The sequence below is a fragment of the Pteronotus mesoamericanus genome, unplaced genomic scaffold, assembly GCF_021234165.1.
Source record: "Pteronotus mesoamericanus isolate MK-2021 breed Mesoamerican mustached bat unplaced genomic scaffold, CSHL_Meso_final contig_50, whole genome shotgun sequence".
Classification (NCBI taxonomy): Eukaryota; Metazoa; Chordata; class Mammalia; order Chiroptera; family Mormoopidae; genus Pteronotus; species Pteronotus mesoamericanus.
In genome coordinates this window covers 21,593,843-21,611,907 of record NW_026555186.1, presented here as the reverse complement: position 1 = coordinate 21,611,907, position 18,065 = coordinate 21,593,843, and the positions used below count along the sequence as shown (strand labels likewise).

Below are 18,065 nucleotides of genomic sequence, written 5' to 3'. Positions count from 1 at the left end.
AGTGCACACTTACCATGTATTATGGAACCCCTACCACTGTGGCAATGTGCCACAAGGCAAACAAAGCTCTGCCTTGCTAGTGAGTAGTCGTACTAGTATTTTTCAGGGATTTGGTTTTACTACTTATAACTCCAAGTAAGCTCTGTGAGGGCAGGGTTCATGTTTGTCTTCTTTCCTACTATATTATAATACCTAGCTCATAGAAGTCATTTAAATTTGTTAATTAAATAAATGCTTTTGTAAAATTTATTCTATAATCACTTTGGTTATTTTTATGAGGTGATGTGTAAACCCAATTCATTACATCTTGGTTATGGGAAACCAACAATAATTCCAACTAATAACCAGTATTAACAGTCATTAAGATTGAATTACTTGTATTAGAATAAAGAAAACTTTATTTATAATCACATCTGATGTTTTCTTTCGAAACAGGTTATATACACCCTTGAAGATATATTATGGTAATAGGCAAATTATACATTTTTTACCTTTGTTTCAAAACACTTTAACTATTGTCTATGACATAGCTTTAGACACATCAGCTGAATTTGGGCTGGTCTCCCAATTTGAACTACATTCATGCCACCTGAATAGCATTCCCAACAGAACTGGTTTTATTGGGTTGACCAAAAAGTCTGTATGGTTTTCTTCCGTAAAATGAAAGACACATTTTATTTTCACCAGTAATTTTATTGATTTGGGTATTTGGAGTATGTTGGTTATCTCCTGCGTGGTAGAACGATGATTATTCTCTATTAATGTCTCGATTTGATTGCAATCATCTTCAACTGGTGTACCTGACCCTGGAGCATCGTCCAGGGAGAAATCACCACCACGAAGCTTTGCAAACCACTTTTGACATGTTCGAGCAGTCACAGCACCTTCTCCATCTTTCTTTGTGTTTCAGTTGTGTTTTTACCTTTCTTGAAACAATAAGCTTAATATGCCAAAAATGTTGCTTATTTCCTTCCATCTTCAATATTAAAATGGCTATGCAAAAATTCACCAATTTTGCTGTGTATTTTTTTAATGCACGCTGATATGACAGTTGTTACAATATAGTCTAACAAAATTGTTTCGAAAGAAGTTAAAGACAACTAAGCACTACTGGAGCCATCTTACAGGAAAAGATGAATATTTTGGTCAACCCAATAGTTTTATTTTTAAAAAATTACTACACTTTAGATGAGTAAAGAAAAAAGAATTGTAAAATTAAGATTTTAAGGATTCACCCAAATCCAAATTATTCGCTGTAATTCATGGAAATATCTAATTCAACCACTGAAAAATAGAACAAAAGGAATAGAACATTTTACTTCTAAATTCAGTATAAATAATAATTTAACACAATTAATTTAAAAGATGGCTGTTAAAAATAGAACCCAGAAAGTTCCTGCCTTAAATGACAAGCTGATAAATTCATCTGATATTTATTCCTAGTATACTACTTGAACATATACTACCACACAATTATTTTTCACAATGTTAAGAATAAACAGGCTACACTAGCAATGGTTCACATTTTGAAAATTAAGTCATTAAAAATTTAAAAAAAACAGTAAAAAATTTATTCATCTCACTGTTTCAGTATGTTCTGTTCATTCAAAATATTTTTATGACATTCAGTGAAATTCATTACATACTAAAAATAACACCATATTTATGAACAAATAAATTTATCTTCCCAGTAATAGCTAATCTTCCTTTAAGGAGACTTCCCACATATTCACAGTACATAATATCACAGAACACCCATATTTGGCCCAAATGCCTCTGAATAGTAGCATTACAAGATGGGAGTTCATTGTGCCTTATAATTTGATTGAGTTTTACCCAAATATCTTCCAGAGTTTGGTTATTACAAACAGCGTGTTCTATTGTCCATCTTCCTCTATAAAATGAGTGTAAGTTTAGTGCCTTTAAACTATCTTGCAATTTTTTGGACAAAGGACAAATATTTTTAGTATGATTTCTGCTGGGAAGTGAAACACTCCAAGACCTCTTCTTGTGCCATTTTCCTTTTTCTGATTGTTTATCCAGATTTCCAGAAGTAGTCTGTTCATTCAGTGTGTGTGACCGGATTAAGTGCTGCTTTTCTTTCAAATTGGGCTGAAACTCCAATAGAGCTACGGTGCAATCATAACTCTGTGATTTAACATCATATTCTGAAATGGTTAAGTATCGTTTTACATCTTCAGCAGCCTCTTCAGAAATTACAGGTGGTGATCTTTTAGGTTTGAGTGGAAGTTTGGACTCATCATATGGAAACCAAGGAATAAATCTCAATAGTGGATGTGTAGGAAAGTCTTGAATGGCTTTCTCTGCATTTTTTAGTAGTTGTGTAGGATCACTCTCATGTGGTCGATAATGTAATATTACTTCTGTGGTCATTCTGCAGTAATCCAGTTACTCATAATGAAGAGAAAATTTCTTAGCTGAGTTCCTCAGAGCTAGAATGTAATTTATAATTACAAGACTGTCTTTTTCCAAATGAGAGGGAAACCGGACCTAAAGTGGAAGTATTGCAAAGAATAAGATACGGTAGGGATAGCCTACATATAAATAGGCAGAAAGAAAACAAAAACCATTCCCAATATACTATGTTACCAAAGTGCTATTGGTAAATGTGAATGTAATCCACAAAATTGGAAATACTTTCCATCTCACCAAAATAAGGGATTTGAATTAGATGCCCTATAAAATCACTTGTAGCCTAAAAATGTTAATAGTCAATTTGCTTAACTCAACAGATAATAAAGGATTTGGAAGTAATGATATTAATACAGTAGGTAATAATCTTAAGACTACACAAGAAACAAAAATTACTCTTATAATACTAGATTCATATAAAGATAACGAAAAAATGTAATACTTAAAATTTTGAGACATCTCAGTAGTAAACACTAAAAACATAAAAATGGTTTAACTTTGCATTTTTAACCAAGCTAGAAACTAGTTTTGTGACAGTCACCTCTGCCTAACTGGGGCACTTAAGCAGTATCAACACCTTAGTGCCATGGCTCCTGAATTCCAATTTGTTGGGGAAACAAGAAGGCTAGACCCTTATTTTTTTTTCTTCTTAGAACACAGAAGTCCTCAAGTTGCTCCAAATTAAGCATTGATAATAAGTTCCAGCATATAGTACACAGAGCCAAGAACAGGACTTCCCAGGATATGCAAGTTAGGTTTCCTTACCAGGTCCAAAAACCATAATGCAGTCTTTCATGACTTGCATTGAAAAAAAGAGGTTGAATTCCTTTTCTCCAAAATCATTAAAGAACTACTTGATGTGGGTTCTCCCACTGTCAGGATAACAGTAGTGAGAACTCCGCGCATGATGTCACAATACTCATTTGACCACTGATTCTGATGAGTCAAAAGAATTAATCTCATAATGATTATTTCACCTACTGTTAATGTCCACTAACAGATTTGACAACCCTTGAATTCATAAATGATGGTGATTCTTAATATCCTTAATTTTTAATATGGATCTAAATATAGATAGCATATTCTTTCAAGAATTAATGTTTTTATTTTTCCCTTATACTTTCACATAAGATATGGCATTGAGAATTCTTTCAGTATTGTTGAAACTTATTCAGTGTTGTACTCCAGAGATAACTGAGGTTGCAGTTTCCTTAGTATTTTACATATCCAAGAAAGTGAACTTAAATGACCATATAAATTCAACATCAGTAAAATTAAAATCTGTGAAATCTTGATTAACTAGAACAATGGGGAAGAATAATACCAGAGTTTTAACAAAGCTGAAACTATTAGTGACTATCAAAGCACACTTGTCCTTTTAGGCTGGTAAGATACTCTTTCTCAAATTATCTTTTGCTTTGGAAGATAAAGAACAGAAAACTAAAAATTCGCAGTGCCAATTAGCCTCCAAATCACTGAAATTTTACTGTGTTTAACAGCTACTAATTTGTATAAAATCACACCTAGCAGGTAATAGAACTGTACCAAACTCCCATCAAATAAAACTGGTCTAAATTCCCATCAAAGTAGTCAATAATAAGGGAATGATCTTTATTTCTTTCATTAGGATACAACATGGACTCTTGGGAAGATGGAGGAAGGCCTTGTGTTGAAATAGTGCCTGGATCACTTATTAGCTTTGTGATTTTAGAAAGTTTCTTAACTTCTGAGAGTTAAAGAAACTTTATTCCACATATTTGATTTGAGGTTGAGAGACAAGAACCATGACACTTCCTTTTCTTCTTTTTCTTCAGGAATAACCCATTTCAGTCCAGCTCGTTTGCTCATGCTAAGCTTACTGGTCCTTTTGCTATATTGCTTAATATTGAGCTTCCTTAATTCTACAGTAAGAAACCATCCTGTTAACCAGTATGATTTTATGTTACAAATAGGACTGGTGAGCTTCTGGAATGTTTGTTGCCTACATCACAGCCAAGGCAAGAGGCGGGGAGGCCCCTCAAAATGGCTATCACAAGGGAGTAAGTGCAATGTAACTGAATTCAAATGTCCGCTGAGCATTTTCTCAGTTCAGTCCAAGAAGGTATTGGTAACCACATAGAAGAGCATCCAACAAATAACAAGTGCACTTGTGGCATAGAAAAAAACAGATAACATAAAGCTGAAAGCATTTAAAATAAAAGTTTTTCAGAGAACAATAGGAATTCTAGAAAATCTCTACACTTTTCCCCCCTTATTTAGGAAATGATCTAATTATCAAACATACTCAAATTTATTGCTGTGTACAGAAAATAAAAGTTTACGTGAATTTTCCTATATACATAATATTTTGAAGTAAGCTATAGCAGATTTTAACAAACCTAAATTATTTGTTAGTACTGGGTACTTCAAAATCTTTGGCACTGCTGTTGCGCAATACAGGACTAGTTCTACAGATGAAGTGGAAGCATGGTAACTTTGTCAGTGCCGCGCGAACAGACAAGAGACAAAAGAAAATCACTTTAGATGTTACCTTGGTTCACGGGGTTCTCCCCGGGTAGGGTGATAACAGTTTCTGCGGCTAAAATCTGCCTAGTGATTGTAGCAGCACCACATAACTGAGTAAGTGGCTTACCAGGTATCTATCTATTCCCTTCTAGAGGAAGGGGATCAAACCTAAAAAATCAAAAAATTGAAACTGCTTCCTGCTGCCCTCGGCACCAAGGGACAGAGCAGCAGGCCGAGCACTGACAGTGTAAGGACGACGAGGCCCACATTCCAGAGAACAGGTCTGTGTGGGAAAGGCCTGGAGAACTAGAGAAAGAAGGGGAAAGAACAGATTAAGGGAAGTCAGGTTCGCAAACGTTTACCTTTCAGGGCCAGCAGGTGCTCCTGTTTGGGGGGATTCACTTCCATTTTGACCGGCACTTTAGATCCAATGCCTACGGGGGCTGAAGAGGTTCAATCCAACTCGGGAGAGAACAGAAAAGCGCACTTTAAGGGAGACAAGTTGTCAAACACACTCCCATAGTTTTTCCCTTCCGGTGATGTCTTAAATTCTCTTCTTACCACGTCCTTTACTGACCCAACGTCTTCTTTTTACCAAGGCCACTACATAAAATAGTATGTTTTCCAGCCGCAACCACACATCCTGACCGCCAAGAAACCTCTCGCCGGGAACAATTCCGGGCCTCTGAAATTGCGACTGCCGTGGCACGCTGGGACTTGTAGTTTATACAAAAACCGCCTTGCATGCAGGGAGGTGTAGTCCCTCCTTTTGCAACTGGGGACACGATCTCTAGGGACACGAGCCCTAGAGCGCGAGTTTCACCCTCCAACTTTATTTCTATTTTAGCTTTACTTTTTTTTCTTACCTTTTATCCTTCCATCAGTTGCAGACTCCTTGATAACAATAAAAATAACAAAGCGCCTTGCGCAGGGCTGTGCAGCGAAACAGCTAGTGACTGACGGGAGGAATGAGGAAGTCGTGGGAACAGCCTTGGTCACCTCCCCCCCCCCGCCCCCAACCCTCGCCGCGCGTCGTATTGCGCCTGTGCGCCAGTGGCGGGCGCCAAGGCCCCTGGGTAGGAGGCCCTATCTACCCCGCCCCTCCGTTGAAATCCCTCACGGTGTCTTGCTGCGGCGCCGCTCCTCCTAGGATGGCTGCCCTGGTTCTAAGCAAGCCTGGAACCGGGCTAGACAGTGGCCGTCAGTGCAGCCGGGGTACGGCCGTGGTGAAGGTGAGGGACCTTGCGTGCTGTGTTTTTCACCATTGGCCTCCCTTCGGTTCATCCCGGAGATCTGGCTGCAGCGCCGCGGCCCTGGCTTCTTGGGCTGGGATGTGCGGCCTCTGGGCCCCTGTCGGCTCTACGAGCCTTGCCCTGCTGTCCGCGACTGGACATTTGTGAAAAGAAGGTTATAGGCCTGTGAGAGTGACCTAGGCTGTTCTTCCCCCAGGTCTTCTGCTTTGAGTTAAACTCAACAGGCATTAATTAGCTTATTATTAAATCAAGCCGTTATTATCGCCAGGTACTAAGGTATTTTAACTCGTTAATATCTGCTGATGAGATGGACGTTTAATTCCCGTTTTACGGGTGAGGAGACTCACCCGTATAGATTAACGCAGTGTGTGGCAGAGCCAGGGTTTACTGGCTTTAAAGTTTGCTTTTCACTATTGCATTACTTCTATGACAAGACATCAATTGCTGTGTGATCCACCCCCTCCTTTTTTGGTAGTGTAGTTTGTAAATACTTTTAAGAAGTTTCCACCTGGGTCTCTGAATTGCTCTATGCTTGAAGTTGGAAGTTCTGCCCTGTGTAAATGCTTCAGTGTGCCTTTACTTAAAAAATCAACTGAAATATAGTGGAAGTTATTTTTCCCTTTTACTATATATATGGAAAAGTTTGAAAGAGAGAACTGATCATAATGGTGTGTAGAATACCTTCAGGGTTATATGTAACCTGAGATATTGATAATTCTCATTCCTGGCTACATGTTACACTCACCAAGGACTTAAAAACAAACCAACCAGCAAACAAAAAAAAACACTAACTATTGATGCAGCTCATTCCCCCAGTTCTGATTGACATAAGTATATTTTTTGTACATCCCTAGAAGTGAGTTTAATGTGCAACCATGTTTGAGAACCACTGGACCAGATAATAGATAATACCTGAAGTATTTTTAATCTTTAATAATAGCCACCTATGATTTTTCACCTAATGTGGGTTTTATAGGACAACAGATGATGCACTGCTGCTCACAACTGTATTTTCAGTCAGTGTTAGTGGTTGTTGATTCATCTGACCTTTATACATTAATGAAGTTATTCCGAAAATACACAGCGTATCCGAGATGCAGAGGAACCCTCGTATTATTAGGCATGCTGTATAGTTGAGATTTTATTGAATTGTATTCTTTCTTAGTAGAGAATACCTGAAGATTATTTTGTAAACTAACTTGAATTAAGAGGTTGTATTTGAAGTGAATATTATTACTGTATCTACTTTTGTTAACCTGTTTATCTTAAAATCTCAAGATACACTAAAGCCTGATAGAACTCCAGCACACGGTTTGATATATTAGAGGCTCACTTTGGTCATTTTCATATTTACCTGTAAAAGGTGCCCGAGCTGTGCAATAGGACAGCCCTTTATGGAGAGTCTCATGCTGTAATGTGAAGAAATATGGTGGCATAAATTAAAAAAAAATTGTCATTTTCATAGATGAAAACACGAATATTAATTGGAAGGGAAGAGTTGAATAATGCTAATATTAAGTAGAATGGTCTCTTGTTTAATGAACACATTGATAATGGCAGGGTTTTTATCATTAGAAAAACAAATAAAAATCTGAAATTATGAAATTATTTACATTCAGAAAAGAATCATAGGAGTTTCCTTTGAATAGTAAGCTTTCATCCTTTTAAAATATGGACTGATAAATTAAAATTTGATTTACATGTAATAAGTACATGTAATGAAGTCCTCTCCTCTTTGGCATATTTGTGAAGTTTATAAAATTAGGAGCTGTTCTCCTCTCTAGGACTTAATTTATCTTATATTATTAGCCAAAATTCCTCTTCATAAATACTGAAGCAAGAATGTCTTACTCTGTTATTTACTGAGTTGATGCAGAATAGTTTAGTAACTTTATTTTTGGACCTGTGTTTGGTTTACTTGAGTGGAATTTTACTAGTGCTTTTTGAAAAAACCCATAGTAGCAATATAAGTTATTTTATCTTGTGCAATAAGATCAGAGATATAAGATATGAATTAACTAAGTAAAATTTTAATTTGCTGCTTTGGAGTTTATTGTCATAAACAAGTAAAATTTATTGTGTTACATTAGTGAGAACATTTGTAAAAAATGTTGCATTTATTTTATAATACCTAATTCTGTGGTGAATAAATATCTTCTCTGTATTTAATCCAATTTGATATTTAATGAAACTTTTTCTCTGCATTAAAAAAATACAGGATAAATTGAAGTGTGTGTGTATACTATATATATAACTTATGTGCAGCTGTTCCCTAACTCTCTTACGTAGGTTTGCAGTGTCTGAATGCACCATAGTTTCTTTCCATTCTTGTGTTGATGGGTACTTTGTTTCCAATCTTTTGCAAATGTAAATGGCACTGTAAGGATTAACATATAGGTCTAACAGGATGAATTCCTGAAAGTAGAATTAATGAGCTGTTCTAACTTTTGGTATTCCTTGTCAAATTGCCTTCCATAGGAGAAGCTGTATCAGTCAATAAAACATTTTACGGCAACCAGTAATGTATGAGAGCAATGCTCTCCCATACTTGCACCAGTACAAAGTGGTGTTAACCTTTTTGATTGAATCTGGGAAAAAAGTATACTAGTATATTTTTAATTGCATTTCAAAGTGTTTTGAGTGAAAGTGAACATCAGTTGAACAATTAAAAAGACTGTTTTCATTTCCTTTTTTTATGAGCTATGTATTACATTTAAACTTTTTTTGAACCATATTGGGATGCAAGCCAAATATAAGTTACCTGTTTATTTACAGTGAAAGATGTTTGTATTTCAAGCAGTAAGTCCAAAATAATTGCTATTAAGACTAAAATTTTAATGGAGTAAGTCTGATTTTCACTCTGGGTTTCCTGTTTTGTTTTGTTTTTTTACCTGTGTAGTGTGTTTTTTTGGGGATGGTGGTTGGCTGAACCATTTTCAATTTTTTTTTGTGCTTTATTTATATCAGCCCATTGGTGTTGGTATTTGGAATACCCTGTTCCTGAGGACTCTTTGTTCTAACAGGAAAGACAGGCTAGAAAACCTATAAAGGTATTATTTAGGTGTTAAGATAGACACTTATTCATGATACGTGGGGGCCCCAAGGATACTGTGGTCATTTCAGTTGGACTGAGCTGTGGGTAGTCCTGAGAGCTATGGTGTTTAGGAATTTGTTGGTTTATTAATGTAAAAAAGGATTCACTAGAAGAGTGTTCATTTAGCTATTTCCTTGGCATTGGCAGAAAGCAAGCAGCTAAAACAGTTTGTCATGTTCTGGGAAGTATAAGCTGTTTGGTACAGTTGGAGAATGCAGCCAAAAGGGGTGGGAGTGAAGCAGTAGGGTGGAGACCAGAGTGTAGCAGGTCATGGGTAGAAGGCACAGGAGTGTGTGGTATAATTAAACAGTTCAGTGTGGATATTCCTCTTTAATTAACTAAAATTGTGAAACACTTCAGATATATTAAGAAATAAAAGTACCAAAAATCTTTCATTGGTACATAGATGTTGACTAATTATAAAACATAAACTCATGGGCCTAGGAATAAGAGTATGCTGGTTCTGTCTGCTTTCTTTTGATTGACTACATGGCCTTGGGCAAATCATGACCTGTAATAGACAAAATATTTCCTAACCCAGTGGCAATTTATTAATTGAGAACAAGGAATTGAAATTTAAGTCAAAGATGATTGCTTTCTTGCTTTTACATTATATGATGTAAGTGGGTACTGGAAGATACTTCACAATTATAGTCTTAACATGCTGTTTACCATGTAGAAGGGTAAATTGTCATCTTCCCACATATTTCAAATTATTTTGTTCAAAATGATGATGTTTTGGAGGTTACATAATTGCCGAGAAATTGTTTAGTAACCCAGGTTTAGGAGAATTATATACTGTTACAGATCAGATAGAACTAATCAAGTCATAATTTTTAAAATATAAAGATGATGTTAATTTACAACGTTATCTTAGTTCTTAACATTTAACATTTCAAGGAGATTTCACTCTGATTTATTTTGGTAGGGTGCGTCAGATGAAATGATAAAAGGTTATTTCAAGTTTTACAACCTAGACAATTATATTTTTTCACAGAGGAATAAAGTAATTTAACAAACTTTACTCAGTGTATTAAATCAACATTTTAAAAAAACTAAAGTATGTATGCTTTTAAAATCACTTAAAGACCACATGTTCTCTTTCCAAATATTAGGTGCTGGAGTGTGGGGTTTGCGAAGATGTCTTTTCTTTGCAAGGAGACAAAGTTCCCCGCCTTCTGCTTTGTGGCCACACAGTCTGTCATGACTGTCTCACCCGCCTGCCTCTTCACGGAAGAGCAATCCGTTGCCCTTTTGATCGACAAGTAACAGACCTAGGTAGGAAAATGTACATGTGTATATTGAAGATTTAAAACTGTTCACAGAATATAGATGTCATAGAAAGAAGTTTCTTTCTGCTTGATCTTTAAAATTATGTAATTCCAAGGAGGATTCAGTTTCTATTAAGGCCAATAGTCTTGTAAGAATAAACTAGTTCATTCTTAGGTACTAATTTTATTTCATCTTCTGAGATGTTTATATTCAATACATACTTATATTTGAAGAGTTTTAGAATACCCGAGAAAAACATGCTAACCTTATTCAAAGAAATAAGAAAATTCACTTGCCTGAAGCCATTGATGCAATAAAATAATGTTTCCTTAATAAATTAATAGGCCAATAATGAAAATACAGTTAAGTAAACATGAGTGTCAGCATGTTTTTATTTACTGGTTTTTGGAAACAGAAGTGTTTGTAGCTTGTGGTAACTACCTGTTTTCTGTTTATGTAAGTTTAAAGGTCTTGTTGATTTTTTTTTTTTTTAGTTTCTTGCATACTTTTAAAACTTTGCTGTATATATTTCAAAATGGATTATTACTATGGGAAACCATATTTGGGAATAATAACATTAACATTTCAACAGTTATTTTACAAACATAAGTTCTATAAGTGTACTCTTTTGATAACAGAATTTTCTTCAAAATAAATAGTTTAAAGTTGTCATTTTTTATTAGGTCAGTAGCACTGTTTTAAGGCTGTTTTAATGTATTCATGCCATATGTAAAGTGGAACACATTCAAAATAATTTATCTTCCAAAAGAGAAAGCAAGAATACCCAGATTTTTAGACTGGAAAGCTTTAAAATACTAAGAAACATGATTATAAATGTTTTCTTTAGGGAAGGAGTAGGCTCCTAAGGTTTGGTAGTCTTTGATTTAAATAAATATATAGTATGTCCATTTGCCAGAAAACTGATGTAGGACACTGTTGGCATTATTATAAATAACACTAACTTACTATTATCCAAGAAATAATAGGGGCAAAGGCGGAGATATTTGTATTTCAACATTCTTTTATTTGACCTTTTATTCTGTAAGGTAGATATTTATCATACCATCTTTATAGAAAACTATCTAGAAATATTTATTTAGAAATAATGTTTTGTAAATGGAGGATGGACCCTTCTACCTTTTTCAGTGTACTTCTCTATGTAAATACCACAGCGTGGGTTGTAACCACGCTCAATGTTTAACTAAACTAGAAATTTATGACAGAATGGTTAATTATATCCTAGGTTGAAGTTAAACATGATTGCTACTATATCAACATTCAAAAAAACAAACCAGTAACTCTGCCTTGGATATTAGAGTGCAATTAGTACAGCTTATAGGTTAGATTTTTACCGTGATTTTTAGCCTATGGAATATGTGTTAGTGACCCTTGATATAGTTTGATGTCATTGTTTTTAAAAATATTTTTAACTGTACTATAAAATAATGGGTATATATACATTGCAGAAAATTTGAAAATATATAAAAGTATAAAGAAGAAAAAAAGTCATTTGTAATTCCTCCTTTAGAGAGGACAGCTATTATTAATGTGAGAGAATCAGAATCAGAATTATTCTCTAGTCCAAGAAGAATATTAGTAGTTATTTGTGGTTGTTATCAGTATGATTCAGCGATATTTCTGGTTCTTCTGTTCACATGGTAAAGTTATACTTCCCTACTCTTATAGTTAGGTATGGCTGTGTGATTTCCTTTTAACCAGTGAAATATGAATAGAATGAAGTGTAAGCTTCCAGACAGAAGCTGTTAAGAAAGGATTTATGATGGTTTACAGTAAATTCTTCTCCCTACTACAGTGAGGTGGTCCGAGCGATTAGAGGCTCAGTGGTCCATGTCCCTGATCATGGGCAGTAGGGAACACAACCCTTCTTGTGTTCCAACCCAATATGTTGCATGAGAAAAAAGTAAATTTTTGTTGTCTTAAACCATTGAGATTTTAGGGTTATTTTGACAGTTACAGAAGTATTAGTGATATACTAGATACTCTTAGGAGTTTATGTGTACATGTTCATTATTTAATGACAATATTTGGAAAACTGTCAGGATAATACTTTAAAATAAAGGACTCGATTAGTATACTTGTTAACCCTTATGTAAATGAAGTCAATAAAACTCCATTTACATACAGTTTGTTATAGAACATGAGTGAAAAATTGAAACAATTAAGGAGAAAGCCTTGTTGGGTAACAAGGTTGAGGGCAGAATGCTAGATCAGCTGCACAGAGGTACTTGGGAAAGGAGGTCACAAAAGTCAGAGGAGGGTAAAGGTATTTAGCCTGGTTTGAATTTTTTTTGGAGAACCACAACAAGAAATGGTTTCTTTCCTTTCCTTTTCCTTTTCCTTTCTTTCAAGATAGGCCAAGAGGAAGAGGAGTCTTGCAGTCGGTGACCCCATCATTCTTTCATGTATGCATTTATTCAGTGAATATATATTAGGTGGCAGCTATGTGTCAGGTGGTATTTGCTGCGTAAAAGCTCACCATAACAAATATAACAGACTGCTGAACGATCTGGCTTTTATTTATAGGCTCAGCAGGGGGCGAGGGGCGGGTGGCTGGGGAGAGGCACAGACAGACAGACGTGGCCAACCTGAGAAAGAGGGAAGGAGGGAGGGAGGATGAATGAGAGAATGAGAATGTATTTGCACGTGTGCATGCATATGTGTATACTCATCTGGCCTTTTATGGTCAGTTCTGGGGAAAAGAAGCATTGGTCCTTATTCAAATGTGCCTAGAGTGTTATCTATCTAAAAGGGATTATTGTCTTGTTTTGGTGTATCTGTGTGAGAAGTTTATATAGTCATTAATTGCTGTGGGGTTTTAGGTTAGATGAGGGGTGGAGAAAAATATTATCTTTAGCTGTCCTAGTTCCAGTTAGAGATGGAGTTTCTTTAGGTTTAGTATATCTTTTGTAGAAACATAAGTCATAGCTTATTTGTGGTCATGAAATCAATTTAATTGGTTGTGACAGAATTTCAAAAAAAGAACTAGATCTAAAAACATCTGTGTGTTGCACAATATAAGGGTGAATATTGATGTGTGAGAATTTTGGAGAGTGAGATATATAAAAATAAATAATATATGATCCTGAGTTGCAGTGGAAATTGTACTTCTTACCATAGGTAGCTATAAAAATATTTCAAACCACTTAGTTTAGGATATATAGTAATAGTTAGTGACAAAATAGAGTATATAAAATTAAATGATAGAAAAATAATAGAACTTTACGTTTCTACTTAGAATGCTGAGGAGTTTTGGGGTTTTTTTAAACTTAAAAACAATTTTTTTTTGAGAGAGAGAGAAACAATGAAACATCAATTGGTTCTACCTATTTATGCATTCATTGGTTGATTTTTGTATGTGCCCTGACCAGGGATCAAACCCATTACCTTGGTGATGCTCTGACCAACTGAGCACCCAGCCAGGGCCTTGAATATTAAGATAATTGTTCTATAATAAAAAGAAAATGGGGAATATTTGCATTTTTTAAAATTTAGACATTATTAATGGTTGAACTGTGACTTAGAAACTACTATTTAGGTATAAGATAAAATGATTGAGGTTGCATTCTGTTTGATTTTGTATTTATATTTATTCTAGGAGATTCAGGTGTCTGGGGATTGAAAAAAAATTTTGCTTTATTGGAGCTTTTGGAACGACTACAGAATGGACATATTGGTCAGTATGGCACTGCAGAAGAAGCCATTGGGACATCTGGAGAGGTAATGATTCAACTTGGTGAAATATTTGTTATAAGCATGAATTTTTACTTTTACTTTAAAATATTTGCCATTAAAAGCACAATATTACCTTACTTACTCCAGCAGGTAGGATCCCAGAAACATAACTTCGTTACGTTACAGTTCTAAAGGCAACAGTATTCCCAAGAGAACAAAAGTAAAACTGAAACCTGAATTCTCTGTTAATACTATACCCACACTATGTTTTGTGTATAAACTTGTCTCCTTATCAGAATTCCTTTCTATCCCAGAAAGATCAGAGTAAAAAGATTATGGCAGAGTAAGAAAGATATGTAAATTACATTAAAGCAGAGGTTGCAAAAGTAAACCAGTCAACAGTAAAACACAAAGAAAGAAAGAGGAACTCTGTGAAAGAGGCTATTTAGTATAGAAGCAAAACCCCTTAAAGAGGCTATTTAGTACAGAAGCAAAACGCCTTAAAGATATAGCACTAGCTCCTGAGAGAGTTAATACGATTAAGTATCTTTACGATATTTATGAATACACCTATATAAAATATCTTTTATTAGTTCATGATTTTTTTATGTAAGTATAGCATTGAAATGAATTTCAAACTGAAGCAGTGTGAGGTTTTTTTGTGAAATTTTTGTGGTTCTTTCACATGCTGTATCTTTTATCTTTATTTCGAAAGACATTAGAATAATATAGAATCATATCTAATTATTTGTAGAGTCTGGAAAACAGAAGACGTGAATTTTTTATTTTACATATACACATTTTCCATAATTGCAAACAAAATGGTTTAAACTTTGGTTTTTTTAAATTTAATTTATTAATAAAACCATATAGGTTTCAAATGTACAACTCAATAAAACATCATGTGCATATTGTATCATGCGTTCATTGCTCAAAGTAACATCTCTTTCCGTCCCCATTTATCCCACTTTTGCCCACTTCTGCCTCCTCTCATGCCCCTTCCCCTCTACTTTCACCATACTGTAGTCTGTGTCTATGTGTCCCATATATATTTTTTCCTTAATCCCTTCATTTTTTTTTCACCCAGCCTGCCCAGCCCTCTTCCCCTCTGACTGCTGTCAGTCTGTTCTGTTTATGCTCTGTTTCTGTTTTATTTGTTAAATTATTTTGTTCATTAGAGTCCACATTTAAGTGAGATCATATGGTATTTGTCTTTCTCTGACTGACCTGCTTATTCCACTTAGCATAATAATCTTCATGTCCATCCATGCTGTTCCAAAAGGTAAGATTTCCTTCTTTTTTTACAGCCAAGTAGCATTCCATTGTGTAAATGCACCACAGCTTTGTTTTAGCCACTCAACTACTGATGAGCACTTGGGCTGTTTCCAGATCTTGGCTATTGTAAATAATGCTGCCGTGAACGTAGGGGTGCATATATTTTTTCAAATCAATGTTACGGGTTTCTTTGGATATATTACCAAAAGTGCAATTGCTGGGTAATAATTTTTTGAGAACTCCATATTGCTTTCCACTGTGGCTCTTCCAATTTGCATTCCAACCAACAGTAAACGAGGGTTCTCTTTCTCCCCATGCATGCCAACACTTGTTTGTTGATTTATTGATGATTGCCATTCTGATAGGTGTGAGGTAATATCTCTTTGGTTTTAATTTGCGTGTCTCTGATAATTAGTGATGTTGAGCTTCTTTTTGTATGTCTATTGGTCATCTGTATGTCCTCTTTGGAGAAGTGCCTGTTCAGGTCCTTTGCCCATTTTTTAATTAGGTTGTTTGTCTTATTAGTGTTGAGTGTATTTAAGTTCTTTATATATTTTGGAAATTAACCCATTATCAAATTATTATTATTGAATATGTTCTCCCATTCAGTGGGTTGCGCTTTCATTTTGCTGATGGTTTCTTTTGCTTTGCAAAAGCATTTTAGTTTGACATAGTCCCAATGTATTTATTTATTTTTCTTTGTTTCCCTTGCTGGGAAGTATGTTAGCAAAAATATTGCTACAAGAAATGTTTGAGCTTTTACTGTTTACATTTTCTTCTAGGATTTTTATGGTTTCACAACTTAACATTTAAATTTTTTATCCATTTTGAGTTTGTTTTTGTGTATGGTATAAGTTGGTGGTCTAGTTTCATTCTTCTATGTACCTGTCCAATTTTCCCAGCACTATTTACTGAAGAGACTGTCTTTGCTCCATTGTATGTTCTTGCCTCTTTTATCAATATTCATTGACCATAAAGGCATGGATTTACTTGTGGGCTCGCTGTACTGTTCTGTTGATCTATATGCCTGTTCTTACACCCGTACCAGGGTGTTTTGATTACTATTGCCTTGTAGAATAGTTGGTAGAGCAGTTATTGTGATACCTCCAACTTTGTTCTTCTTTAAGATTACTGAGGCATTTGGTGTCTTTTGGTAGTCCATATGAATTTTTGGAATATTTGTTCTAGATCTGTGAAATATGCCATTGGAATTGAATAAGAATTGTGTTTAATTAATAGATTGCTGTGGGTAGTATGAACATTTTAATGATGTTAATTCTTCCTATTCATGAGCATGGTGTATGCTTCTGCTTATTTGTATCTTCCTCAATTTCTTTCTCCAGTATCATATATATAATTTTTCAAGTACAGGTATTTACCTCCTTGGTTAAATTTATTCCTAGACTAGGTGTCTTTTTTTTTCTCCCTGCAATAGTAAATGGGGTTGTTTTCTTCATTTCTCTTTCTGATAGTTCATTATTGATGTATAAAAATGCCACCTATTGCTGAATATTAATTTTGTATCCTTCTTCTTTACCAGGTAAATTCATTTATCAGTTATGGTAGATTTTTTGGTGGAGTCTTTAGGGTTTTCTATGTACAGTATCATGTTATATGTGAATAACAACAGCTTTACTTCCTCTTTTCCAATTTGGATGCTTTTTATTTCCTCTTCTTGTCTGATCACTGTTAAATAGGAGTGGTAAAAGTGGGCACCCCTGTCTTGTTCCTGATCTTAGGGGAAACACTTTTAGTTTGTGCCCATTGAGTATGATGTTGGTGGTATGTTCGTCATATATGACCTTTATTATATTGAGGTATGTTCCCTCTATTCCCACTTTGCTGAGAGTTTTTATCATAAATGGGTGCTGAATTTTATTGAATGCTTTTTCTACATCTGTTGATATGATCATGTTTTTATCCTTAATTTTGTTTATGTGCTGTATCATTTATTGATTTGTCAATATTGTACTAAACTTGCATCCCTGGAATAATTCCCACTTGACCATGGTTTATGATCTATTTAATGCATTCCTGGATTTGGTTTGCTAATATTTTGTTGAGGATTTCAGCATCTATGTTCATCAGGGATATTGGCCTATAATTTTCTTTCTTTGTCTGGTTTTGGAATTAGGACAATGCTGGCCTTGTAAAATGAGCTTGGAAGTTCTCCTTCCTCTTGGATATTTTTGGAATAGTTTGAGAAGGATAGGTGTTTTTATTTGAATGTGGAGTAAAATTCGCCTGTGAAGTTATCCAATCCAGGACTTTTCTTTGCTGCAAGTTTCTGATTACGACATTGATTTCATTAGTTGTAATCAGTCTATTCCCATTTTCTTGTTTTTTCTGATTCAGTTTGCAAGATTGAATGTTTCTAGGAATTTATCTGTAATGCCCAGGTTTTCCAATTGTTAGCATATAGTTGTTCATAGTATTTTCTTACATTCCTTGGTATTTCTGTGGTGTCAGTTGTTACTTCTTCTCTTTCATTTCTGATTTAAAAAAAAAAAAATTATTTATTTTTAGAGAGAAGAAGGGAA

The 18,065-nt window shown here is 34.9% G+C and overlaps 3 protein-coding genes across 7 annotated transcripts in view; 1 reads left to right on the top strand and 2 right to left on the bottom strand.

Moving 5' to 3' along the window:
* TRAPPC13 (trafficking protein particle complex subunit 13) overlaps positions 1–5,929 on the bottom strand; it is a 35,085-nt gene extending 29,156 nt beyond the window's left edge. For 3 of the 5 annotated variants that reach the window (XM_054578419.1, XM_054578420.1, XM_054578421.1), the window contains exon 1: positions 5,301–5,389. In XM_054578419.1, the coding sequence (XP_054434394.1) occupies positions 5,301–5,346 (46 nt within the window). In that variant the 5' untranslated portion in view covers positions 5,347–5,389. Of the gene's footprint in view, positions 1–5,300; positions 5,401–5,499; positions 5,609–5,804 lie in introns of those variants that run through there. The other 2 variants (XM_054578418.1, XM_054578417.1) reach the window with 2 other exon arrangements.
* SHLD3 (shieldin complex subunit 3) lies at positions 376–5,374 on the bottom strand. The gene is made up of 2 exons (XM_054578424.1): positions 5,301–5,374; positions 376–2,511 (listed from the first exon to the last, which is right to left on the bottom strand). The coding sequence occupies exon 2, from the start codon at positions 2,392–2,394 to the stop codon at positions 1,639–1,641; it is 756 nt and encodes a 251-aa protein (XP_054434399.1). The 5' UTR covers positions 2,395–2,511; positions 5,301–5,374; the 3' UTR covers positions 376–1,638.
* Positions 5,930–6,041: 112 nt separating the features above from the next.
* The window catches only part of TRIM23 (tripartite motif containing 23), a 33,867-nt gene continuing 21,843 nt past the window's right edge, over positions 6,042–18,065 (top strand). The window contains exons 1-3 of the mRNA XM_054578416.1: positions 6,042–6,170; positions 10,401–10,563; positions 14,174–14,295. Of these exons, the coding sequence (XP_054434391.1) occupies positions 6,090–6,170; positions 10,401–10,563; positions 14,174–14,295 (366 nt within the window). The 5' untranslated portion in view covers positions 6,042–6,089. The remainder of the gene's footprint in view (positions 6,171–10,400; positions 10,564–14,173; positions 14,296–18,065) is intronic.